At 39.6% G+C, this 27,057-nt stretch overlaps 1 protein-coding gene across 1 annotated transcript in view; it reads right to left on the minus strand.

The window, feature by feature from the left end:
* Positions 1-27,057, minus strand: part of slc35f1 (solute carrier family 35 member F1) — a 154,380-nt gene that overhangs the window by 76,820 nt on the left and 50,503 nt on the right. The window contains exon 2 of the mRNA XM_083562535.1: positions 9,352-9,527. Coding sequence (XP_083418661.1) covers positions 9,352-9,527 — 176 coding nt within the window. The remainder of the gene's footprint in view (positions 1-9,351; positions 9,528-27,057) is intronic.

Raw genomic sequence — 27,057 nt, forward strand, 5'->3', positions numbered from 1 at the left:
CAATGACACGTGATGACAAACACGATATGATATAATATGATGTACAGTATATGACATGACATGCGATGTGATGTGACATAACATATAATGTGCAAGTTTATACCACCTCACGATCTGTGATAATGTCTGACATGACATGATATGATTTACGATACAGGCCAGTCCTCTATAAGTATCAGTATCGTGTTTTTATTTCTTCCATAAATACATGGACACTGAGTAAAACCATAAGCTAAATAAAAGCTGTCATGTTGACATGTATTACCTCAGAGATTTCCCGTCAACAAACGCAAAAAAAATAATTTGGAGTTTTAATTAAAAGCCCTCTCTCTCTTCTGTTCAGCAAAGCACAGTGCTTCGTAAATTGGCATAATATAAGTCAGACTTAATAACGACAGACGGCCACGAATGCCTTCATCTGAAACATTCCTATCAGCATTAGCCCAGTATAATTAATAACGGACTGGCTGCATTAATATGAGGAGCCACATCTCATCTCTTCTACCAATAAGTGCCCTGGCTTTGAAGGAAAGACAGAGAGAGGGAGGGAGGGAGGGAGAGGGAGGGAGAGGGAGGAAGAGAGTCGGAGATGGCATTCAACCAGTTTCCCTTGTTCACAATTCCTCCTCTATCTACCGACCCTAATTCAGGGGTGCCACAGTTTAAGTTGAATTTGAGCAGGGTGCTAAGGGTCATGTGAGTTTGTGATGCATGAAACGTGGAATAGAGGAGAGGAAAAGCGGAAAGTCCACTCAATACACACACACACACACACACACACACACACACACACACACATTATATATATATATATATATATATATATATATATATATATATATATATATATATATATATATATATATATATATATATATACAAACACTGAGCATCCAGTTTTAGGTGGCATGTAGCCGTGTTTACTGGAGCACCGAATAACATTCTAAAATCACCAGAGAAAAACTGAGTGGGCAAAGCAATTTGTCAGCATCCGCTCAGACACACGACTCTGATATAACAAATGTGTTCTGATCGCTCGCACGGAAAGTGCACAGTTCACAAAACCAAAGTAAAGCCTAATGAAGGAACAGACGGCAAGAAAAAACGTATAATTTTCATTCTCGAATCTCAAATTTTGTTGGCAGTTTTGTGACATTTTGAGGTAAACTATGATGAGAGGCAAACCTGTTCTAATAAAACCGTTAGTTTGTGACAAACAATACGGTTCCCTGGTGGTCTAGTGGTTCGGATGCGGCGCTCTCACCGCTGCAGCCCGGGTTCGATACCCGGTCAGGGAACCTACCCCAGCCATTAGGGTTGCACAAGCCATAGTGCCGGTCCCAACCCCGGATAAATGGGAAGGGTTGCGTTAGGAAGGGCATCCAGCCAAATCAAACATGCGGATGTGCTGTGGCGCCCCCTAATGGGAGAAGCCGAAAGAAAGTTTTTGTGAAAAACAAAATACACAGGTAGTCCCCGACTTACGATAGAGATGCGTTCTTTTTTCAGTATTGGGTTGTAAACTGTAATTGGTTATTAATTTACTAATTACAGTACAGTTTAGCAAAACAGCACTTCTTCACCATTGTTAATATCGTCAATATTAAAGCATTTGTTTTCCAAATTGCTGACCCTGTTTTTTACTCCGTTCACGTTTTTTTCTTTTTGTGGCCCTGACCTTGTTCTGTTTCTCTTCCTTGACTCTGGATTGTGATTTTGCATACATTGCCTGGATTTTAGCAAAAAAACTTTTACCTGCACTTGCTTCTGTTGTATTTTGTCCCCCCTGACAAAAAGTGCAACAATAAAATATGCATTTATCATTATATCCGATTTATTGTTGCAATTAAAACGACTTATCTCCAGGTTTAAGTGAATGAACACCTCCAAAAAGAAACTGCAAATCCGTGTTTCGTAATTTCTGCGATTCCGACATGACAAGAACACTTCGCAGTCTGTCACCGCTACATCTGCTAACTTCAGCGCATACATCAAACGCACTGCACAAAAAAAAAAAAAAAAAAGCTTTACATATCAAACAAATCTCATCTGAGCATCTACACAAGCTCAAAGTACCAGTATGTTATCCTTAAAATGATCATCTTCCCGAAGCCTTCCAGGCACATAGATCTGTCGGATTTTTATATGTTCAAAACAAGTGGAAAAGGTTTTACAGACATTGCATCAGAATTACGTGCTTTATTTAACAATGTCAGGTTTTTGAAACGCAGTCTTGTTTTTTTCCATGTCTGGGAGGATATTTGATTTTCTCAGATCAATTATTGAAATGATGACAGAGAAGGGCCGTGTCTTCCCCCCCAAACACACACAACAGCCCTCAGACTACAATGAATCGAGAAGGTCTACACACCCTCGTTAAAACAACATGTTCTTGTGATGAAAAATAAAAGAATGATAAATCATGTCAGACCATTTCCATTTTTAATGTCACAATGACAACAACCCATACAATGCCACACTAAATCAAATATTTCCAAGAAAAATTTTATTTAATTGTACACCCTTTTATAATTGAGTATGACCATCCTTACAAGTATGGAGCTGTCTTAAGAATCAACTGATCATCAGTGATAAATAATACATACTTCTTTGATTATCCTCAAATAAATCTTTGCTGTTATTATAGAATTGTTCTGTTTTTTTTACTTCTTGGTTGCATCCTTTCTGCAAAAGCCATGGGAAAACCACAAAGAGCTTACAAACCATCAACGGGATCTCAGTGTTGAAAGGTATGGCTCAGGAGAGGGCTACAAAACAACTTCCGATGCACTAAATATACTCGGGACATAACCAATGATGAACAAGTAGAGAAAATCAAGCTTATTATTACAATATAACGATGACATTAACAGGACAATGCTCAAAGAAACTGATGAGCATACAAATAGAAACCTGGCCGGGAAGGTTGTCAGGGGGCCTACAGCAACATTAAAGGAGCTGCAGCACATTTTGGCAAGTACAGGTTGCTCCCTACATGTAACAACGGGGTATGGGAAGTATTCTTCATCTGTCTGGGCTTTGGGCCAGAGTGGCAAGACACAAGTCTTTTTACTGCCAACAAGAAAAATGCTTATCTGAAACAGGCTAAACTTTGAAAAAACATATTATGGTCTGTTGAGGCCAGGACTGAACTTTTTCAAATGTGTTTGGCGCAAAAAACGCATTAGATCAGCAAAAAAAATATCACCCATTGAAACGTGATGGTGGCAACATCATGCTTTGGGGTTGCTTTTCTTCAGCAGGAACTGGGGTTTTACAGAAGATGAGAGAAATGATAGATAGCTCTAAAACCAATCAGTTTTGGAACAGAACCTATGCTAGAAAGCTGAAAATGAAGAGGAATTTCTCTTTTTAGCAGGACAATAGTCCGAATGACGCATACAAAAAAACAAAAGCATCAATGAGTGTAGGTAAACCCCCATGCCACACCATTGTTATGCTTCCTCCACTGGCTTCTTGTAGCCGACCCCATCAGATTAAAAACACTGATACTCCCCTACTCGGGATGTTAAGATTCACATCGGTGCATCGGTGTGATACTTAACAATCTGAAGACATGGGATACAAGTTGGCATTTGTATCGCGAATCATTTGTATCATGCATCGTTTTTAACATATTTGCATCGGTACAAGCAATTTATTCATATATACTTATTAGTAGATGTGCTATACTTTTATTATTTAGAAAGTGACCAATAATTTGTGACCAATATTTGATATGTAGATTGATTTCCCTTCGCTAAACAGTTTCTCAAGTGCGTTCTTTCAGTACCACTGCTGCTACGTGTAAATGAGGTATCACAACACTGCATCTTGCTGGACACAGAACAGGAAAAGAGCATCTGTTTTTATTTCATCTTTTTATTTCGTCTTTTCTTTGCACAACAACGGCGTGTTTGTGAAAAGGTAATGCGTTGGAAGTCAGCAAGCACTTAAGAAAATTGATGATTTGCTGTCTGTCTGAACCAAAGAAATAAAAGCAAACTATCTGTACCATGTTGGACTGCATAGCTTCATATTTTTTCCATTGCATTGAATCACATTGTGTTGAATCAGTATCGCATCGCATCGGTAGCTGCTTCATATGTATGTTTAATGTATTGTATTGTCGGCAATGCACCAAGATGCGAATCGATTCGGTCTCAGTTATGGAGGTGTTTATCTCTATTACCAACAAAGCCAAAAACAGACCACCCTGCAATGCACCACGCTCCCACTGATCCTCAATCACTGCTTGACTGGACCCACCACCTCCCTAAACTCCAATGATCTACAGTTGACATCCAGTTGTTGTACAAACAGCTGCTTTCAAAAGACATCTATAGACTTTTAGCAGTATTTAAAAGATCACTTACATTCTAACTATTTTCTGGTTTTTCTCTGATGGAATTCTTAGTATGTGTCCTAATAAATCAGTATGAGAATGCATTTATTGGCTGCCTCTTTTGTAAATCAAGTCAAGTCAAGAAGCTTTTATTGTCATTTCACCAATATATAGCTGATGCAGTACGCAGTGACATGAGACAACGTTCCTGCAGATCCCTGGTGCTACATTAAACAACATAGAGCTACATCACACAACATAAAGCTGCATTACAGAACACATAGCTAAGAACTGAAGTAAGTGTCTTTGCCACATAAAGTGCATCGTGTGCAAACAAGTGCAAACAGTGCAGACAAAAAACAGTGCAGACAGACAACACAGGACACGAAAATACACAAAAACACAAAATAGTGCCGACCAGTAAACCTATTGTATAATATGTTATGCAGCAATGTGAAGAGAGAACTATAAACAGGAGTGTATTGTAAACATCAACACAATGTGTTTGCTCCCCTGAAGTCAACAACCATCTCTTTGTTGTTGTTTTTTTTTTTCAAAGTTCAGACACAGGTTGTTGGCACTACACCAGGCTGGTAACTGTTTTACCTCCTTTCTGTAGACTGACTCGTCGTTCTTGCTGATGAGACCCACTATGGTCATGTTATCTGCGAACTTGATGATGTGATTCAAGCTGTGCATTGCTACACAGTCATAGCTGAGCAGAGTAAACAGCAGTGGGCTGAGCACACACAGCCCTGAGGGGCACCAGTGCTCAGTGTGGTGGTGCTGGATATGGTGTTTCCGAAACAGAATGACTCAGGTCTCCCAGTCATGAAGTCCAGGATCCAGTTGCAAAGGAAGTGTTCAGGCCCAGTAGGCTCAGCTTCTCAATGAAGTGCTAAGGGGTTGATAGTATTGAATGCTGAACTGAAGTCTAAGAACAGCATTCATAATTATGTGTCCTTATTGCCCAGGTGGGTGAGGGCCAAATGGAGGGTCGTGGAGTTGGTATCATCTGTGGAACGTTTTGGATTATATGCAGACTGAATGGGGTCCAGTGAGGTTGGAAGCTGGGTCTTGATGTGCCTCATGACGAGACTCTCAAAGCACTTCATTCCAATGTCTGTGACTGTGACGGGACAGTAGTCATTGAGGCAGGAGACTGTAGACTTCTTCAGCACAGGGAAGATGGTCGCTTTCTTGAGGCACGTTGGAACAATAGCACTGCTCAGGGAGATGTTGAAGATGTCAGTTAAGACATCCACTAACTGTTCTGCACAATCCCTTAGCACTCTGCCAGGAATGTTGTCTGGTCCAGCAGACTTCCGCGGGTTAACTCGGCATAAAGATTTACTCATTTTTTATTTTTACTCAATAGCTGGAGTTCTTGCACCATTCGGTGTTGATATAAACACACACGCCGCCACTTTCGAGTCTTGACAGAGCTGCATTTCTGCTGGCACAAAATACGGCTAGCCCTTCTAGCTAAATAGCGGCGCCCGGAACTCTGTCACTAAGCCTTAGCAGTCTCTAAACTCTTGCCGCGTGGTCCGCTAGAGTCTAATGTAGTCCAATTTATTGTCCAGGGAGCAGAAGTTTAAAAGTACAGTAGACAAGTGGCCAGCTGGATTTAGCCTAGCATGGACACCTGCCCCCTTGCCACCCGTCCGCTTCCTCCAGCACCGTTTTCGACGTCCCCTCTCATTTGCATTTGCAGCATTGGCAGACGTCCTTGTCCAGAGCCACATACAAGAGTGCTTTGAGTCTGTAGCAATAATAAATAATAAATCTACACTGGTACGCTAAATTACAACTTAAGCTAAATCAGCCTACAACTCTGTAGAGTTTTTTTTTTTTTTTTTTAAACATTGCAAACTTGGAAAGTGTCTTTACCCATCACTTGAAGATAGCCAGGGACTTCCCTGTTTGGACATCTAGGTAAAGTTAATTCTACTACCTCGATGCCAGACAGAGAAGAGCCTTGAAGTATACTTACCTCTTCCCCTGAGAAAAAGTGGTACCAGTTGAGCAGTGCTGTAGGATCTCAGGCAGCGTGGTGCAGTGCGAGGAGTGATGAGGTCTCTGAGGTAAGATGCTGGTCCATTTTGGGCCTTTTAGGTAAGCATAAGTGTTTTCAATCTGATACGTGCAGCTACCGGAAGGCAGTAAAGGGAGCGCAGCAGTGGGGTGGTGTGGGAGAACTTGGGCAGATTGAACACAAGTCGTGCAGCGGTGTTTTGCATCATTTGCAGTGAACGAATAGCGTTCAGAGGCAGAGAGTTGCAGTAGTCCAGTCTCAAAATGACAAGAGACTGAACAAGCACATGGGCAGCCTGTGTGGACAGAAATGGTTGAATCCTTCGGAAGCGGTAGAGAAGAAATTGACAAGAACAAGCCACATTAGCAACATGTGAGGAGAAGGACAGTTTATTATCCATAGTTACCCCAAGGTTGCGAGCAGGCTTAAGGGAAGAGCAAAGAGTCATAAAGAGGTCGGAAAGGTTATTAAATACATCATCATGCAGATTTGTTGTTGCATGATTCCTGTACCATAACAGTGTCTGGTGGTTGTACACAGTTGTCTCTGGTGTCCATGTACTTGGAAAAGTCACGTTAAAGACGCAAAAAGTACCATTTTGGGGCACTGCATGCCATCTCAGAAACCATTCACTTTGGGTAAGGGTGATTGCTAAATGCCATAAATGTAAATGTATATATAAGTCACTGTGTATTGTGGGACACCCTGTCTAGTGTATTTATTGGATATTACTGTGTTTTACAGGTCCAGAACAAACTGATTATTCTACTTTATACATAATGTAAAAATACAGACTAGATTGACAACAGATATTTACATTCTAACTACATTGTGTACTATGGGTTCTGATTATAACATACTTTTGTCACATATAGGGACAATTTCCTTTTGATTTATGGAAAAATTATGACCCACTCTCTGTTCAGTAAGTCTGCTCTTCACAATGGCCCGTCCTTGATTCTTTCTCTGCTTGGTGCTTACTGTTTATGAGCACTGAGGGAGCCATCAGAGAATCATTGGAGGATTGGAGGAAAGGCCACGAGAAACAGTAATAAGGATAAAAGACACTCATTTCCGAGCAAGGAACTGCTCCCTTACCAAAACCCACTTCAATCAAAATGTCCTCCATTTTACAGTATTCACTACACCAATTTCATGTTTTCCCCAAAGAGTCAGTAAAAACTGTGTGGAACTGGACATAAATATCCACTACCAGTGGACTTCCAATTGAAATTTATGAAGAATTAAACAGGATCCACTGGATTACATGATTTATTTTTTTTTTTTAAAGATTATTAGAAGATTAGTGGGTGGAATGGAAGTCATTTGTGTTCAAAGTTCTCTGGAAGGTCTAACAGAGGTCCTTTTCTTTATACAAAAAACTATTAAAATTTTACAGTCCCTACCAAAAGCAACTTTACTTGACATTTGTTGCCAACACTAGCTGAAAATAGGTTTTAAATTAATTTTTTTTTTACATTAGAATATCTTAATATGGCTGTTTTATTTTTTATTTAAAAAATTATTATAATACATTGAACAAGCACAAATTAAGCACAAATACAAAACACCAAATATACTCAATTGTATATTTTTTTGGGCTTAAGGGCTTAATACCTATTGTTTGGTCCTAACTTCTAGAAACAACCAAATAAAAATAACACAACATTCAGAAATCAGATAAGCTAAAATATGTAACTAGATTACATCCTCACTAGATCTAGGAAATATGACGACATCACCCCTGTTTTAATCAGTCTACACTGGCTCCCAATCAAATCTCGCACTGATTATAAAATACTACTACTGACGTATAAACCACTTAACGGTCTCGCACCGCAGTATCTGAGTGAACTTCTGTACCAGTATGATCCTATATGCCTACTTAGATCAAAAGGTGCAGGCTATCTGTTGGTTCCTCAAATAATGAAGACTACAGCAGGGGGCAGATCTTTCTCTTATAAACCCCACAGTTATGGAACAACCTTCCAATCAGTGTTCGGGACTCAGACACAGTCTCAGTGTTCAAGTCGAGTGTTCAAATAATCCATATCCTTCTCTTCCTGTCACCCCTCTTCTCTCTCTCTCTCTCTCTCTCTCTCTCTCTCTCTCTCTCTCTCTCTCTCTCAGTCGAGATAAACATGCTCCTGAGGCTCCAGTGACCACTGTTCCTGCCCCTCTCCCCTGTGCATCTTTCCACTTCGGCCAGGCCTGCCTCTGGATAGTGTTCTCTTCGACTGGAGGCCACTCTGTACAGCTTGGGACGGTTTCTCATCAGCACCTTGGGTGGTTCCATGAAATTCCGGAGTAGAACGGGTGCTTTGAGGATGGATTGGACTTTAGTTAATGTCAACAGTCTCCTACACTGACTCAGGACTACTTTTCGCTTCTGATCATCATCACTGCACAACACATCATTGTATATCTGCTACAAATGGACATTCGGTGCAACCCAGATGAGGATGGGTTCCCTCTTGAGTCTGGTTCCTCTGAAGGTTTCTTCCCTATGCCATCTCAGGGAGTTTTTCCTTGCCACAGTAGCCACTGGCTTGCTCATCAGGGACAAACTTACTTTTAAAGAACAGATTCACTTTTAATCACCACATTATCTGTGTAAAGCTGCTTTGAGACAATGTTCATTGTTAAAAGCGCTATACAAATAAAAATGAATTGAATTGAAATTAACTCAGTAAAACGTTAAACCAACTTTAGCAACAAAAACCTTATGTAAATATTTTCTGTAGGAGTCTATCATTTTATCACATAGTTGTGGAGACATTTTGATCCACTACATTGCTTCAATTCATTGATGTTTAAATGCAATTTAAGCTTTTTTTTTTTTTTTTTTAAGCTATTTATGCTTTCTCCAGATCCTGCCACAGCATCTTAATTCCGACATCATGAATCATTTGATTTTTTTAGTGTCCTTGCAATCATTTTCCTGATAATCCTGAGAAATCAGACTTACCCTGCCTGACTGCGAGTGTGGTGGTGTAAACCAGAAACAGCAGGATGTAATTGAGAAAGCATTGGAACACGGGTGTGTTGGCATGATAATCAGTGGCCAGGTACTTGCTGGTCAGACCGATCCCGCAGATGAGCAGAGACAAGACCTGACCAAGTGCCAGTGTGAGGAGGAGCTCTCTGTGGATAAGAACATACACACAACATGGTCATTATTGCACACAGCACAGCAAAACTCAGTGTTTAGGTACATTAGCAATTAGTATTAGTACTATCTATCTATCTATCTATCTATCTATCTATCTATCTATCTATCTATCTATCTATCTATCTATCTATCTATCTATCTATCTATCCATCCATCCATCCATCCATCCATCCATCCATCCATCCATCCATCCATCCATCCATCCATCCATCCATCCATCTATTTATCTATCCAGATCTGACAAAAATCTGACAGTGATAGTGATAAAGAAGATGAGTAGCATACAGTAATGTGTGGAAAACAACAGATGTGATTAATTAAGTGGCAGGTACCATGATTTGTATGGGAAGAATAAAGAATAGAGTTTTTCTCTATTCCATCAGCAGGTGACCACAGAACTTCTTATGTCTCTGTCAGTGGCAGCTGCAGTAAAGACTGACTGATGACCTCTTAGATGTGTGTGTGTGTGTGTGTGTGTGTGTGTGTGTGTGTGTGTGTGTGTGTGTGTGTGTGTGTGTGTGTGACGAGAAGGAAGGCAAGGTAAAGACTGAAGGACTGTCAGGCAAGGAAACACAGGGGAATCGAGCGCCTTGTCCCAAACAAGTACACGATGAATACTAAAGCATGTGATGCTTTGCACACACACATACACACACACACAAACACTCACACTCACGTTGCATACTAAAGCAGACACCACTGCTCTGTTAACTCTCTCCAAGTTCAGAGAAACGAAGGGACTATGTCCACACACATACACACATTATTTTAATGTTATTCAAATTAAAAGATAACACCTAATTACCCATGCACTTATGAGTACTGTAATAGTGCTAACAGTTGTAGTATTAGCATTGTATTACTACTAACATACATACAACATGGAATAATTTGTAAATCTTCTAAACCCATATTTCAGTCATAATAGAACAGAGAAAACATAACACATATGTGAACTGAGAGGAAATTCTTGTAATTTTTTAGACCTATTTTAAAATCATTTTGAATTTGATGGCTGCAACCCATCTAAAAGTTGGTATGGGAGCAACAAAAGTCTAGAAAAGTAAATGTTACTAAGAAGAAACAGTTGGAGAAAAATGTGCCAACTAATTAGGTTCATTGGCAACAGTCAGATGATTGGGTGAAAATGATTATCTTAGACAGGTAAAGTCTCTAAAAATAAAGATGGGCAGAGGTTTACCAATTTTCAAAAAACTGTCAATTTGAACAATTTCAGAATGCTCCTCAATATGAAATTGTGAAGAAATTGCAAAGATGCACATGGGACAAGGGCAACAATCTATATTTGATGAGCACCACCTTAAAAACCCCACCTGAAATCATTGTTTGTGAACACAGTTCACTATGTCATCCATGAACGCAGGTTAAAACTCTATCATAAAACTCTATCATGCAAAGAATAAGCCATATGTGAACATTATCCAGAAACACCTCTGTCGTTTCTGACTTAAAACTTATTTGAGATATTTGAAATGGTTTTGTGGTCAGACATCAAATATGAAAATGACTTCAGACTAAAAAGGAAAGGGACCATCCAGGTTGTGTTCAGTGCTCAGTTCAAAAGTTGATTTCTGATGGCATAGGGGTGCATTAATGACTTTGTAATTAGCAACGTATCAATGCTGAAAGGTATGTACAGCTTTCATAGCAACAAGTGCCTCTATCCAGACATCTTTTCTCAGGGAAAACATATCTTAGCAAGACAATGTTAAATCACATCCATCTATAACAAAAGCATGTTTTTTATTATTTTTTTAGAAATTAAGAAATTTCTTTTACTAATTGAAAACATTTGCTGCATCATGAAATGCAAAATACGACAAAGAAGACACAGAACTGTTGAGCAGGTAGAATCTTGTTTTAGACACAAATGGGACTACATTCCTCTCCCAGAACTCAAGCAACTGGTCTCCTCAGTTCCCAGATATAGATTCCATATACGGTCTGTTAGTAAAAGAAGTGTAGATGCTACACAGTGATTAACATTGCCCTGTTAAAAAGGGAAAAGTAAAAAACTTTTGTTTTTAGATATGTTACAGCCATCAAATTCTAAATTATGTTGGGTTTTTTTATTGCATTTTTCTGTTCTCTATTTTTTTTTTTTTACTTTTAGTTCATTAGATTAAAAAAACTCAACTTTTGTAGAATTGAGGTTGTAATATAATTAGCAGTTTTAGTGGTAATATTAGTAATAGCAGTGTTTGTAATACAAGTAACAATTATAGTACTATTAGTGGTAGGTCCCTAAAGACTGACTCTTTCCTATAGAGCCATTGTGATGATTCAGGATCAGGCCTGACAGCTGCTGCTCTTTTTTTTCTGTATCGTCCAATTTGATAAAGTGTGAGCAGTACAGCTGGTTTGTCTCCACAGCTCCCTCCAATCTGGTGACACATCCAGAAATAGCAAAGCTCGCCGAGGTAAACTGGAAAAGCTAGACTTTGTGATAGGGATCCAGCTGAGCTTGACCTGGATAACCTGTACTGCCAAAGGGACATGTAATAATATTTATTTCACCAAAACAGGCCTGGTTTCCAGATTGTTTTTCACAACAAGGGTAAGTATAAGAAATAGCAGCTAGTTAAATGAACAGACCAATAAAAAAACTAAAATTTGCACTAAGATATGTGCATATGAAGTTAATACACTCACTGCTCGAGGCAGCACTAAAAATATCAAGTATAATATTAATTGTAAATAGGCAAAAAATATAAATATCTACTATATATACCTAAAATCATTCACAGGAAAGCCGATTTCAAGCAGGAAGACAATCAAAGAAACATCTCCCTTACACTGAATGCTAAACAGCATTGTGTACCAATGCTAATCACACGGAAGCAGGTGCCAAAGTGATTATGTTCTCAGGCACATAAAAAAAAAGATGGCAAATTCCACACAGCAGGTGGAAAAAAAGATGAAGGTTATGTCAGTCCCTGCCTCAGGCATCCATCCGCTGCAGCTGCAATTACCAGACACCTACCTGACACTTGACAGTTCAAACACTGCCACAAAAATTGTGTGCTGGCCTGAGAAACGTCTTCACATGGTGAAATCTTGACATTTCACACTACATATGTACTTCTGAAAACTTTCCCGGAACTCAAATATGTTTCCCTGCAACCAGAAGGAGAACTTTAACTTTTTATCCAGAATCCGGTCATCCAGTAAATTTAAAGATTACATTACAATTCCACTAAAAACACTAACACACTAATTAGCAAAAAGCAACTACTATATACTGATTTAATTAGCATTAAGTATAAAGTGTATTATGTAATATACTGTCAGTGTAACGCCCCGATAATTCTCTCGTTCAAGCCACTCCAGACCCCTTTTCCTGGGCACCAGAACACATAAACTCATATATAATGGAAATGGATTTAATGAAAACACAAAACACACTGTCATCAGATCTAATACTACACTGCTAGAACATTGTTGTTTTCACCGGTAATCATGTTCAATTCAATAAATTTTTATTTGTATAGCACTTTTAATAATGGACATTGTTTTAAAGCAGCTTTACACAGTTAAAATGGTAATAAAAGAATGTATAAGTTTGTTCCTTTTGTACGTTTGTCGCTAATGAGTGAGCCAGTGGCGACTGTAGCAAGGAAAACCCCCTTGGAAGGTATAATGAAAGAACCTTGAGAGGAACCAGATTTAAAAGGGAACCTGTCCTCATCTGGGTGGCACCGAATGTCCATTCAATACAGTATCAACATTGTTAAGGTGTGCAGTGGTAGGAGATTAAATACAGACTTGTGGTCCTGAACCATTGCAGTAGACTGTTGACGTTAACTAAAGTCCAAATCCATCCTTAAAGCTTCCGTGTTGCTCCGTAAATCCATCCCCAGCTGCACAGAGTGGCCTCCAATCAAAGAGAAATAACTGCACTCACACAGTTGTTATTTTGTATATGTTCAGTTTTATCTGTATATAACTGTAGTCATTGGAGTTTGGATATGGGGTTTGTGGGTTAGGTTAGGGTTGGATTTATTTCCTTGCATTTGATAATCAAATAAAGGAAATCTAATGTGCTGAACTTTGCTCACTATTCAATATAAATAAGGCCTGTTGGTTGTAATTGAGCGCTGGGAAATCAGGTGATAACGGGATTAATCTGATGGAGCAGATATCCTACAGCGTAACAGCCACTACTACTCTGAAAAGGTGTATTTGCTTATTTGCTCACAGGCACAGGACATTGCTGACAGCGTTGCTGTGTGCTTGCAAAAAAGAAAAACACAAAAAGAGCAGCAGGAATAATTACCTTAATTTAATTAATCAGCTATAAAGCATAATTAAACAATAGTGTGGGAATATTAAAAAAAGAAAGGAAAAATACAAAAAATCTTGTTTAACAGAAGAGTACAGGAAGTTCATAGCAGAAGCCTTTGTTTGTAATAGAAATGCAAGAGATGTGTGGAGTTAGAGATGACATTGATGGATCAGGTAGGAGAAAAACACAGTCTTACATCAGATACTATTTATGTCGTTCTGGAAAAACACTTAAATACGAATCTCTTGTTTTCTGTCTGTCTGTCTCTCGGTCAACTACAATCACTGGCTGCTATACAGTTCTTACTTCAGGACAAGGAATTGCAATAAAAAGCAGAAAAGAATGCCTTCGATGTCAATAAGGGTGTGATGGTACACTGTTATATATAAAGATATAGTTCTGTGTAACATAATGGAATATGATTATGATGTTGCTTAGTCGGCCCTCAAGGGAGTCAAATGTTAGCATTTCTACCCGTGTGGCTATGCGCTCCCGGAGAGCGCTCTCCGAGGAGAGCCCTCTTCGAGGAGAGCCATCTCCCTCGCGGCTCGGTCCCGCTTATGCCGAGGCAAAGCGACGCTGGAAGTCATGGGGCTTGCAGATCTAGCAAAAGGCACAGAGATGGATAAGTCCTCTCCGGCCTCTCCTGCCGGGTTGAGAATGTTTGAGCAGGTTGTGTCTCAGATCAAGTCGTCGGACTGGTTTGTCACAATAGATCTAGGGATGCCTATTTCCACATAGCCATCTTTCCCGCTCACAGGAGGGCCCTGGGGATTGCTTTTGGGGTGTGAAGCTTACCAATACTGGGTACTCCCATTCGGCCTAGCACTCTCACCCCGCACCATAACAAAGTGCATGAATGCGGCTCTAGCCCCGCTACGGCTTTAGGGCATAGGCATTCTAAACTATATCGAATAACTGGTTGATATTAGCTTGATCAGAGCTTCAGGTGGTCCTGCATCGAGATTCTCTCTCCAGTACAGAGAATCATGACCTTGGGCGTAGTGTGGGACTCAACCATATTGCGGGTACAATTGTCTTCTGCCTGGATTGAAGCTATCCACACGGCAGTCAAAAGAGTAAGAGAAGGCCAGTCACTTACTGTAAAGCTGTACTGTCCAACGTGATTCCACTTGGCCCCCCTTTCAGTGGTGGCTCAGAGACAGAGGGTTTTCCCGGAAGGGCATCCACTCCATATTATCAATGCCTCGCGAATGAGCCCTTCGAGCCTTAGATATATGGAAAGAACTTACGTTCCTGTGTCAAGGCCCCATCCTGGGAGCTCCATGTTGTCGCGTAACGATAATGACGGATGCATCTCTCACGGGGTGGGGAGTGGTCATAAGTGACCAATCCGCTCAAGGTTGGTGGAACGAGCTACCTCTTTCATGGAACATAAACTAAAATGATGGCTGTGTTTTTGGCTCTAAAGCACTTTCTCCGAGACCTGAGAGATGGCCACGTGCTGGTCTGTACGGACAACACGCCGGTGGTCTCGTACATCAACCACCAGGGGGGTCTCTGATCTTGCCCCCTGTACAGGCTGGCATGGCAGATCCTCCTGTGGTCCCAGGGAAAACTCCTCTCATTGAGAGCAGTTTGTATCCCGGGCCATCTAAATTGGAGAGCAGAGATATGGCAGAGATATTACAGAGCCCAGGTGGATCTGTTTGCGACTCAGGAGACTTTGCACTGTCCCCTCTGGTTCTCTCTCTCTCACCCAGCCCCACTGAGCCCGTCTCCTTCTGGTGGCACCCCGTTGGCCGGGCAGACCTTGGTTCACAGACCTGCTGTCCCTCCTCGAGGGACCTCCTCGAGAAATTTCTCCCAGGAGGGATCTCCTCTCTCAGGAAGGGGGAACCGTGGTTCACCCCACCTGGAGTTATGGAAGCTTTGGCTGTGAGCTGATCTCTCTACTGAGGTAGTAGAGACCATACTCCATTACAGAGCTCCCTCCACGAGGAGATCGTACGCCGCTACATTGTATCTGTTCACCACGTGGTGTGAACACCAACAGTTAAACCCAGTCAACTGCCTGGTTGGTTCAGTTCTAGAGTTTTTGCAGGAACAGTTTGCCACAGGGTTTGCTCCATCCACCCTGAACATTTACGTGTCCTCTATCACGGCTTATTGTACCCCACCCGCGGGGCATTCGCCGGGGGAAACACCCTCTTTTGACTGAGGCCCAGGAATCAACCCAGGGTGCCGTTTCGACGCAGTGTCTCATTCCCTCAGGGAACTAGGGTTACATATGTAACCTAGAGATAGTTTCACTTAGGTCAAACTCAGGTTTGTTGATGGTGGACATTCAGTGACATTCAATGATACTTTTATGGTATTATGTCTACAATAAATCAGTCAATCCTAAAATAAATTATAATTGTACATTTAAATGTATAGTTTTACTTAAAAGCTAACATTTATAATTATTATTTTAATCCGTTATGGTATAGCAAGACCATAGAGAGTAACTGGGAAATGTATCAATTCAGTTCAGCCTTTAGTCTCACAATGGACAATAAACAGAAGTATTACAAAATAAAATAGGTTTTTATTTTTTTTTGGTTGTTTTGTGAAGTGGTAGCTTACTGGATAAGATGTTCGACTTCTGATCGCTGCCACTGCTGGGCCCTTGAGCAAGGCCCTTATCCCTTAATTGCTCAGCTGTATAACTAAGGTAACTGTAAGTCGCTCTGGATAAAATGATCCTAATGTGACATAAAAAAAAAAAAATTCTGTTTCCTCTTTAACCTATATATAATTTAATGTTTTCATAAAACACTGAAAAAGTCATAGCTATCTGAAACAGACCTAGCCAGCTTAAATTAGATAAAAAGTAGCCTTTGCTTGAATTATAGCTACCTTAGCTTAGTCTTTTTCAAATGTAGAGTACATCCCTGTTGAAAGCAATATAACCATCACAAATTTTTTTTTATAAATAAATAAATAATAAATAAATAATTTTATCTTCAAAACCAAACTAACAAGCTCACTTTATGGTAAATTCAAAGTTAGCAAAGATTTAAAATAGGTTTTTCTAAAATAAGCTCTCTGAGATCAAGGTTTTTAGGGAGTCAATCTGTTGTATGTTTGAATTTATTGTGTGCAAAAATCTTTCATACAGCCATCATGTGACATTTTCATACATTTTAATGGCTATTTTGGTAAGTCATCATCCTAACGTCATCTTCACGTCAACTACCCCTTGCATCATGATATCACAATTGTTAGGACAGGCAATTTCAGTTCACAGTCTGACATTAAAGTGTAAATAAAGTATTTAGTGTTTTAGTATTTACAGGCAATGGGGTGCTCTTTTTTCCCAGCAGTGCTCTTTGGTCAGATTAAATATTGAAGCAGCGTACATATCTGATGTCTTTCTACACATCCAGGAAAGGGTCTAAACCCTGCCTGCATGATGTTATTGTACATAAGCAGAGAGGTGAAAACATTTGCATTTAGATGAAAACCAATTTGCTTTTAGCCGAAGCAATTACGGTTAAAATGAAATATGTACGCATTTTCGCTTTTCTCTGCCTGTGCCATGATGCCTGGGGGGGTCCTACCTGGATAAATGTTTGAATGAATTTGGATTACAGCTTGTGTAAAGTCCTATTTTTTTCCGTAAAGCAAAAGAAAATGATTGGGAGAAAACCTCTAACAAATGTCATATATCATTGAGAAACTTTCATGCATGCCTGTTTTTTTCTTCTCTAACTATGCATACATATTCACTATGTCAATCAAACAACAGCTTGGAGCAGATCCTGTCAACAAAAGACTGGTTATTCTTTAAATATTTGCCAGATGCACTTTATGTGGCGAGGACACTTACTAGTCCTTAGCCCTGTGTTTTCTGATAGTTGTTGTATGTAGCACCAGGGTTCAGGAGAAACGTTCAGTTTACTGTGTAATGCGTCAGCTAAATATGGTTGAAATGACAATAAAAGCTTCTTGACTTGACTTGAATAACATTTTCAAAATGTACTATATTAGTAAGGATTTAGACCTTACCACAGTACAGAGACAGCGCTGGTTAAGGTGGTAAATGACCTGTTATTGGCTTCTGATCAGGGTTTTGTCTCCTTATTTGTTTTGCTCGATCTAAGTGCAGCTTTTGATACCACTGATCATAATATCCTTCTTGCTAGACTAGAGAATGTTGTTGGAATAAAGGGAACAGCTCTCAATTGGCTCAGATTCTTTTTGACTGATCATTGTCAATTTGGTGTTCTGCAAGGATCTGTCTTAGGCCCACTGCTTTTCTCTTTATATATACTGCCTCTGGGTAAAATTGTACATAAACATGGGATTAGCTTCCATTGCTATGCTGCTAATAAACAGTTGTAAGTTTCAGCAAAGCCAGATGAGAGAGATAAGCTTAACAGTGTTGAGGAGTGTGTAAAGGAAATTAGACAGTGGATACTTGATAGCTTCCTTCTGCTTATTTGGATAAGATGGATGTACTATTGTCATTACAGATATATACTGTACCTATAATCTAGACATGAACTGTACACTATTTAGGGACACCTGTGAAAATTCTGATCTCTGGTATTTTGGTTCTCAGGTTTGAGTTATAGTAACTCAAATGATCACTCTTTAAAACAGAAAAAAAAAATGAACAGAAAAGTATCGCACAAAAATCAGGAAGGGAATGTAAAGCAGAACACCACAACAGTTTCCAAAACTATCTACCAACAATATGTATGAATGTATACCCTCACTATATTAAGAAACGTTTGTTCTTTTGGCCAATAGATTAATGCTTTTTGAACATCACATTCTACATCTAGTCCCCATTCGCTGTTATAACAACCTTGACTCTTCTAATATTTTTTCCACTAGATTCTGGAGTGTGTTTGTGGAGATTAGTTCTCATTCAGCCACAAGGGTGTTAAAATCAGGTACTGATGTAGATGAGGTGAGGAGGACTGGAGTTCACTCAGCATTCACATTCATCCCAAAGATAGGGTTATAGTCAATAGGGTTGAGATCAGAACTCTACAGCAGGAGATCTTCCATTCCAAACCATGTAAAGCATATCTTAATGGGGCTGTCTTTGTGTACAGGGGCATTGTCATGCTGGAAAAGGTTTGGGTCTCCTAGTTTAAGAGAAGGGAAAATGTAATACTACCCCATCCAAAGTATATAATTGTGTACCTCCAGCTTTGTTAATAATGTCACATCTCAGCTAAAGCCACAAGGACAAATATATCAAGGCCAATTCTTCAAGCAGTGCATTCCACTGGTAATCTATTCAGACCACCCTTCTTGCTTTGAGAAATTAAATTACGAAGGCTTAATTACGTTGCTGATTTGGGCTCCTGGGATTAAATTGGGAAATTGGGAAAAAAAAAAATAAATTTCCACCCCTATTCCAAGCTCTTTATTTCCTGTCAGGTCTGGAGGCCCACAACAAAGGTATTACTTCAAAATGACTCCAATCCAGATCAATACGGATCAGCCGGGTGACCTGATTCAAGCTGAAGGGCTGAGTATAGGCCACATTAAAGGAAAATTTCATTCCTGTTTAAAGCTGTAATCACCAAGACACCTTCATTTGGGAAAAAAAAGAAACCAAGGCAGAAAAGTAAAAAAATAAAATAAACATTTGTGGCAAGCCGCCAGGGCCACCAAGGCATTCTCTTCGAGCCCAAACACTATTAGACTTGGATTTAAAATATTTTTACGAAGAGTATGCATTAAAGTAGTAACCAATCAGATTTCGAGTTGACGACACCAGAACCATATAGCACAGGTGTCACCAACATGGTGCCAAGGACAAGGACCACAGGACAAGGACCACATAAAAATAGCTGTTTCCTACTTTGTTAAATCATTGTTAATAATTATTATGAGAAATCATTAACATTATCAGTGTCTTCACATAGATGAATATCATTAATTATTATTAATAACATATAATAAAAAGTAATTGAGCAAATTTGATATTTCAGATCCAACTGAAAATTGTGTGTATCAAACTGGTAGCCCTTTACATTAATCGGTACCCAAGAAGTAGATCTCAGTTTCAAAAAGGTTGGTGACCCCTGATCTCCTTTATACATTAACATCCTTTGATTGGGTGGTCAGAGAGCGCACTAGTCCGAGCTCCCAAAACCAAATCTGTAGCAAACTGCGTAAGCTCAACTATATTCTTCTGGATTTAATATCTGGGTTTTTTTAATTCCACAATGGCTGACAGTGGAGAAGAAAAGACTGATTTTCAAGTAAAGCTGGACATCATGAGAAAAGGTTGACCAAAACAGTTCAAAACAGGTGCTATGCTTTCTAATGAATCGTTTATTGTTGTTTTCTTTCCCATAAATTTTGTACAAAAACACACAATCAAACCTTTATTTTAAATCCCTAGGAAAACTGCAATGCACTGAATAAATGTTTGTTTGCTTTAGTAATGACATTCATTTTCACTGTATGAGATTCCTGTCTGTGATGCAGTGCTCTGTTATACTCCTTTTCTCTATAACATTGATGGTTTTTAGAGTTGTGGTGTCATATTGACGGTATTAAAAGGTCGATTGACTCAGGTAGGACACCACTGAAGGCCTAGGGGTGAAATGCATGGATATCTGAGACATACCATCTTTATAAATATGTACAATATAAACCTACACTTACCTTCACTTCCTCAATAGCCTTCAGGCAAGATATAAAAATTTCATGGCATTTAGCAGACACTTTTATCCAGAACGACTTACAGTTAATTCATTTATACAGAAAATGTGTAGTTGAGGTTTAAGGGACTTAGCTCAAGGGCCCAGGAGGAGCAGCTCCTCATGACCTTTCAACCAGACGCCGAAACGTCTGTTATCTAAATAACAAACATTCCTTTCCTTATAACACAGTGTTCTAGATACTAGATGCTGAAAAATAAATACAGGTTTAATGTAGAAATGTCACTTCCATATTTGAATAGATTTTGACAGGTGGACATTAGGGGTGTAGTACAGTACACAAAGCTCACGGTTCGATACGTACCTCGGGTTTTAAGTCATGGTTCGGTTCAATTTCAGTACGGTTAGGGGGAAGAAATGCAAAACTGTTTTAAGTATTAAGATGATCCTCACACTGGTTCTCTAAACACATTCTCAAGGTTTCTGTTCAGTGTCTTTAGGATCTTTACGATGTGAGTATATAAGGTACAGAAAGTCTTTGTCTGGGCTCACACATCTCTGGTTACTATGTCTTCTTACCCAATCAAGAACAGTTTTAGGTTTTTCCAGTGTGTATATATATTTGTCTGTTATTTGCAATAAACTGAAGAAGAACATTTGCACCATTCTGTTTGCTGTGTGATTCTTCCCTGATCAGAAAAGACCATTCAAAGATTTAAGTTTTTGTTTGGACATGATAAAAATCTAACAGAAACATAAAACTGCTTGTTGTTTTTTATTAAAATAGCTTATTATTATTAACATTTGTGCAAATTAAAACTTGGTTAGTTAATATATAAAATAACGTTTTATATAATTTTATAAAAATAAAAAATATATAATAATATATATTATTATTATAGAGCAAGGCCCTTAACCCTCTATGCTCCGGGGGTCCCTTACGAGGGAAATATCAAGGTCCGTGACGTCGGAGTGACGTGGGGCCGCCTTCCCGTGGGCTCACCACCTGCAGGAGGGACCGTAAGGGACGGTGCTGTGAGGATTGGGCAGCAGTCGAAGGCGGGGGCCTGCTTAGACTGCTGCCCCCGCGACCCCAATTACGGATAAGCGGGAGAAAATGAATAAATGAATGAATGAATAATAATATATAATAAATCGAATTAATGAAATATACATTTTTATTCTATTGATTAGGGCTGCAACAACTAATCGCAAAAAGCGATAATAATCTATAATGAAATTCTTTGTCAACGAATGCCGTTTTCGATAAGTTGTGCTGCTAAGGTTACGAGTTTAGTGTGGTGGCAATATAACACAGCCGCTTGCGAACGTGTTACAGGGTCAACCGGCAGCAGGGAAAAGTGTATATCCCGAGTTATTCAAAGTGCAGCTTGTGTGGGATTGAAGTTCCACAGTGATCCTCATCATGTGAAAACGGTGTAGTTTCATGAAGTGTTATTGTGTAAACTGTAACTTCGGGACAGTCGCACTGGATCTGTTCTGTCGTGACTCGGAGCATCAGGTTGCACAATCAGTTCACTCGCAACATCGTGATGATTCAATTAAATCGGTGTGGACAAACACAAAATCTAAAAGCAGCAAAAAAGCAGCAGTAAATGATCACATTCTAAGTCACTGATGTGGTTTTTAGCTAATGTTCATGCACTTGTACATCAAGTTCATCATTCTTTTTTTAAACAGGCCTGTTAGCGTGCTGCGTTTCTCTGTTTCATTCTCATTTTATTGCATTTGTTTACTGCTACTGTAACTTCTCTGTTTTTAAACGGGATTTACTGCGGCTTTACTACGTTCAAATGCTTGTTTTTAATGTTTGTACCGTATTTATAAGCCGCTTCTTTTTTCCCCACACTTTGAACCCCACGGCTTAAACAATGAAGCGGCTAATTTATGGATTTTTCCTGGGTTTTTCCTGGTTTTACAAACTTCATGCCAAAAAACTGAACCCCATAACATCAGACCAATGAAATTGCTGAACGGGTTCAGGTGAACCAATGAAACTCTTTATATTAAATCAGATGCGCTCCCACTGAATCGGGCCGCACCACATCATAAATATGGATGATGTTCCTCTGACGTTTGACCTGCCGCTCACTCGGACTGTCTACAGGAAATGCGAATCATTCGTCACGCTGAAAACAACCGGGCATGAAAACACACTTCACCTGTGTTCTGAGCTGCACGGCATCGGGAGAAAAGATTTACCGATGGTGATTTTTAAACGCACGACGATGCCAAAAGATAAACTCCCGAGAGAAATAGTTGTGAAAGGAAGGAGGAAGACAGTGAACAATGACTTTCTTGGTAGGCTACTGTTTAGATACAAGTCGTGTAACAGACACTGTCTTTCATTAAAGCCTGTGTAAAGTTTATTAGTTTCAGTGTAGACACGGCTTATAGACAGGTGCGGCTTATATCTGTTCAAAATAAAAATCTTTGTAAAATTCAGTGGGTGCGGTTTATATTTGGGTGCGTTTAATAGTCCGGAAATTACGGTATGTTTAATTTATGCATATATCATTGAATTAGTGTATAAATTACATTTATTATATATTCTAGATGCTTTTATCTTCACAACTGAACAAAATGTCTGTGTATTTTTTTTTCCAACAAATTTTATATAGATTTTTAAAGCCTGGTTGTCAACTTGCCAGCTGTAATGATCATTAAAAACAATACAAATGTTAATTTACACAAATTTTTTCACCTTCATACGTATTATTCATTGTTTAAAGTAGCACTCCTCAACAAGCATCTACTATAAGCTTTAAAATGTCTAAATTAAAGATAGTTAAACTCAATATGCAGTTATAATAAACAAAACATCGAAAAAAAATGTGTGTGTGTGTGTGTGTGTATATATATATACAGTATATACAGTGGAACCCGGTTATCTCGCCCTCGGTTACCTCGACAACCCTATTAAGTCGTTTTTAAAGTGGAATCGCCAAATTCTCGCATTGTCTAAGCATTTTTTATTGGTTATGTCGACTTTTTTATGTCGCCGAACCCTGATATCTCAGGCACAAGGGGGGAAAATTTGCCATTTAACGTCAGTTATCTCGACCGGCACTGTGCAGCCGCAGAAGAACTCGCGGAAGTGGCGGAAAAATCAAACCTTCCAGCTGCTCCAGGTGTTGTATTGTATACTGGTGAATCTCTGCTGTTAGTTAGTGCACATATGACTTTTGTTGTTAAATGTTATGCGATGAACGGGAGGCGAAAGTAGAAGCGCGGCGCTGAACAGCACACGGGAGAACGTGGGATGAGCAGCAAAAGCATAGAATGAACCCCGGCAGGATCGGGGGGGGGGGGGGGGGGGGGGGACACGTACCGGGATACGCATGCGCGATAACAACGACCGCCGTGAACCAACATATACCAACAATAACGGACAGTGAGAGTGTGGAAGTTTAAATAGGAGCTGGTGATGATGATAAACGAGCACCATATGTGCGCGATTGAAGCCGGGAGCTTCAGAGAAAACGGCCGAGAAAACACCTGCCACGCTGAAGGGGGCTGAAGGGGGCGTGGCAGGTGGATTCCTGACAGATAAACATGTACTGTATGTATTTTTATAGCATGACTTCATCAAACAAATCGCGGCAACGCTGTTGTGTAAAAAACCTCCAAAAACACGTGCATGTACATTCTCATTTATTAACGCACATCATGTACATAAAGAAATTTCAAGCACGTTAATATACTGCCGCCATTTTGATTTTCGTTTATCTCGATCATCGGTTACCTTGATGCTTTTTGGCGACCCCCTAGGACAGCGACATAACCGGGTTCCAATATATTATATATATATATATATATATATATATATATATATATATATATATATATATATATATATATATATATATATAATGTATGTGTGTGTGTGTGTGTGTGTGTGTGTGTGTGTGATTAATCGATTAAACGATTATCAAAATAATCTCCGGTTGCAGCCCTTACATTGGTTACATCGAGTAATCAATAAAATTGCCACAAATAAGTCTAATTTTATACAATTCAATTAATGAAATTTTTAATTCAGGGAAAAATCCATCTGTTAGACCCCATTTGGGTAATACAGATGTGTGTATAAATGTATGTATGTGTGTGTTTAATATGTTATTTTCTAAAGATATAATCTACTTATGTATTTCAGCATACATTTACATTTACATTTACATTTACATTTACATTTGCGGCATTTCGCAGACGCCCTTATCCAGAGCGACGTACAAAAGTGCTTTGAGTCTCTAGCATACTTTAACAAATGTCTTCATTCCTTCCTTCCATCCTTCATTCATTCACTTCCTCCATATGCAGAATTGTCAGGATATTCTAATTTAAGAGACATTCTTGAAGTTGGACATAAAACGCATTAAAATGGAAGTGGCAGCGACAAAATCAGAGTTTTACAATACACTCCAAGTCGTATTTCTAGACACAGTGACACTGCGCTAACTTTAATTTCTTTTTATACCCCTGGAAAAAAACAGTGACACTGTGCTCAAAGTGCGAGTGCGTAGACTAAACAAACTTGCTGTCTTTTTTAAAGGTAACTCAGATTGTAATTATGTCCTGCACGTAAAAAAGGTTTACATTTGGTACACGTGTACCGTTTCGAAAGCCTTGTACCGAAATTTTTTTTGCACTTTTGCACCCCTAGTGGACATGTAGCATAAAGCATTCGCTCTTTGCCTTTCCAAAGTGTTCGCTACTCTCACATGTCCTAAACACCTGGACACATCACTGCAAGTGATAAAGAAATACGTAGGAATGGACATTAGTAGGGGATGTGTACCTGAAATGCAGCAATGAGCCAGAGAAAACATTAGGGAACTCATCCTTGCGTGAAGGGGTAAGCCTGCTATGCCTGTCTCCTCTAAATCCCTTCATATGGTGCCCAGGAGATGCCAGGTGCCCTGCCAGGTGCCCTTTACCGGCCACATTTGGCAGTGCAGGCACAAGCACACGGTCAGGGGAAATCACACAGGGTAAACAATGGTTTAAACATGGAAGTGGGTCATGTCCCGACGGAGCTTGTCTGCTTACTCCATTCTCATTTGCACAGATAAAAAGAGAAAAAAAAAGCATTAGCCATAAAGCATGGATTATATTTTGGAGAACATCTTGGCTGGGTGTCACACAGACGGAGACGTGATAAACCAAGTCCCACTGCGGCCATGGCACCAGCACCACCTGGGCCTGACGCGCCTCCACTACAACACATAATCACCCAGATTAACACTCAGTAATGCAGCGTCTAGCCTCTGCCTTCTCATCTGAAATCACACAGTAGGTAGAGCATCACCCCCCAAACCTTATATTAAATAAATGCTAAGCTCTTTCTCTCCGATTAGATCAGCATGCTGCCGTTCGCATCCATTATTCATATTCTTATTATATTCCTCCTAATGCCTGCATTCGTGTGCAATGAAAAGCACTAGGATCAGTTATAGGAAACTGTATTTCCTCCTTCCTATTTCACGCAGATCTTTGAAGAAAAGCCCATGGTCTCTTTTCAGTTTTAGAAAATTTCGTATTTATTTCATGATTTCATATAAAGCTTTTAGTTATGGTTTGGACATGTGCAGAGGAGGAACATGGGGTATATCAGTAGGAGAATGCTGAGGATGGAGCCACCAGAAAGGAAGAAAAGAGGAGGGCCAAGAAGGAGGTTTATGGATGTGGTGAGGGAAGACATGCAGGTTGTTGGTTTGAAAGAGGCAGATGTAGAGGACAGGGGGGTATGGAGACGGATGATCCGCGGTGGCGCCCCCTAATGGGAGCAGCCGAAAGAAGAAGAAGATATGAAGCTTTCAGTTGAAGTCACTGGTATGCCCTACTTTATTGTTAGGAAATTGTAAACGGTACAAATGGATTAAACTACTTAATTTAGTGAATATACAATGATTGACAATATGTGGTTTGATAGCTTGCAGCAGCCATTCATGAAAATTGTCACCAGTGACCCCCAATTTAGATTAAAAACTTAATCCTGGGCTATTCATTTAATTCTTTTACATATAACAATAACTTTTTTATTATTGTTAATCCTCCTTTGGTCAGGTATGGCTGAATCGGTTGCGGAGATTCAGTGTCATCTAAGAGCATCACAGTAGGCAGTAGTGTGTTGTGCGATATGATGATGATGATGATGATGATGATGATGATGATGATGATGATGATGATGATCCCTTGCATTCATGCAAGTGGAGGAAAACAATGTAAAAGTCAAATGCATGCACCGCAACAAAGTGAATAGGTTTTTCTGGCCAACCTGCAGTGACTGGTAACTGGTACGGTGGTGACCAGATCAAATGCCTGATTCCAGAGCCCCAGGCACTGATTATGCGTTCATTTTAAATTGATGCAGTTCTGGAAGCTCATTATGAGGCAGTTGGGCGAGTAAAATAAGGCACCAAAAAATGGGGACAGTTTGAAGTTTACACCTCTTAGTCATAGCCTAGTATAATAACATGACATAAAGTAGTAGCAGACAATTGTAGTTTAGGAAATGTACTTTGTTGTAAATTTGAG

The sequence above is a fragment of the Silurus aristotelis genome, assembly GCF_946808225.1.
Source record: "Silurus aristotelis genome assembly, chromosome: 15".
Classification (NCBI taxonomy): Eukaryota; Metazoa; Chordata; class Actinopteri; order Siluriformes; family Siluridae; genus Silurus; species Silurus aristotelis.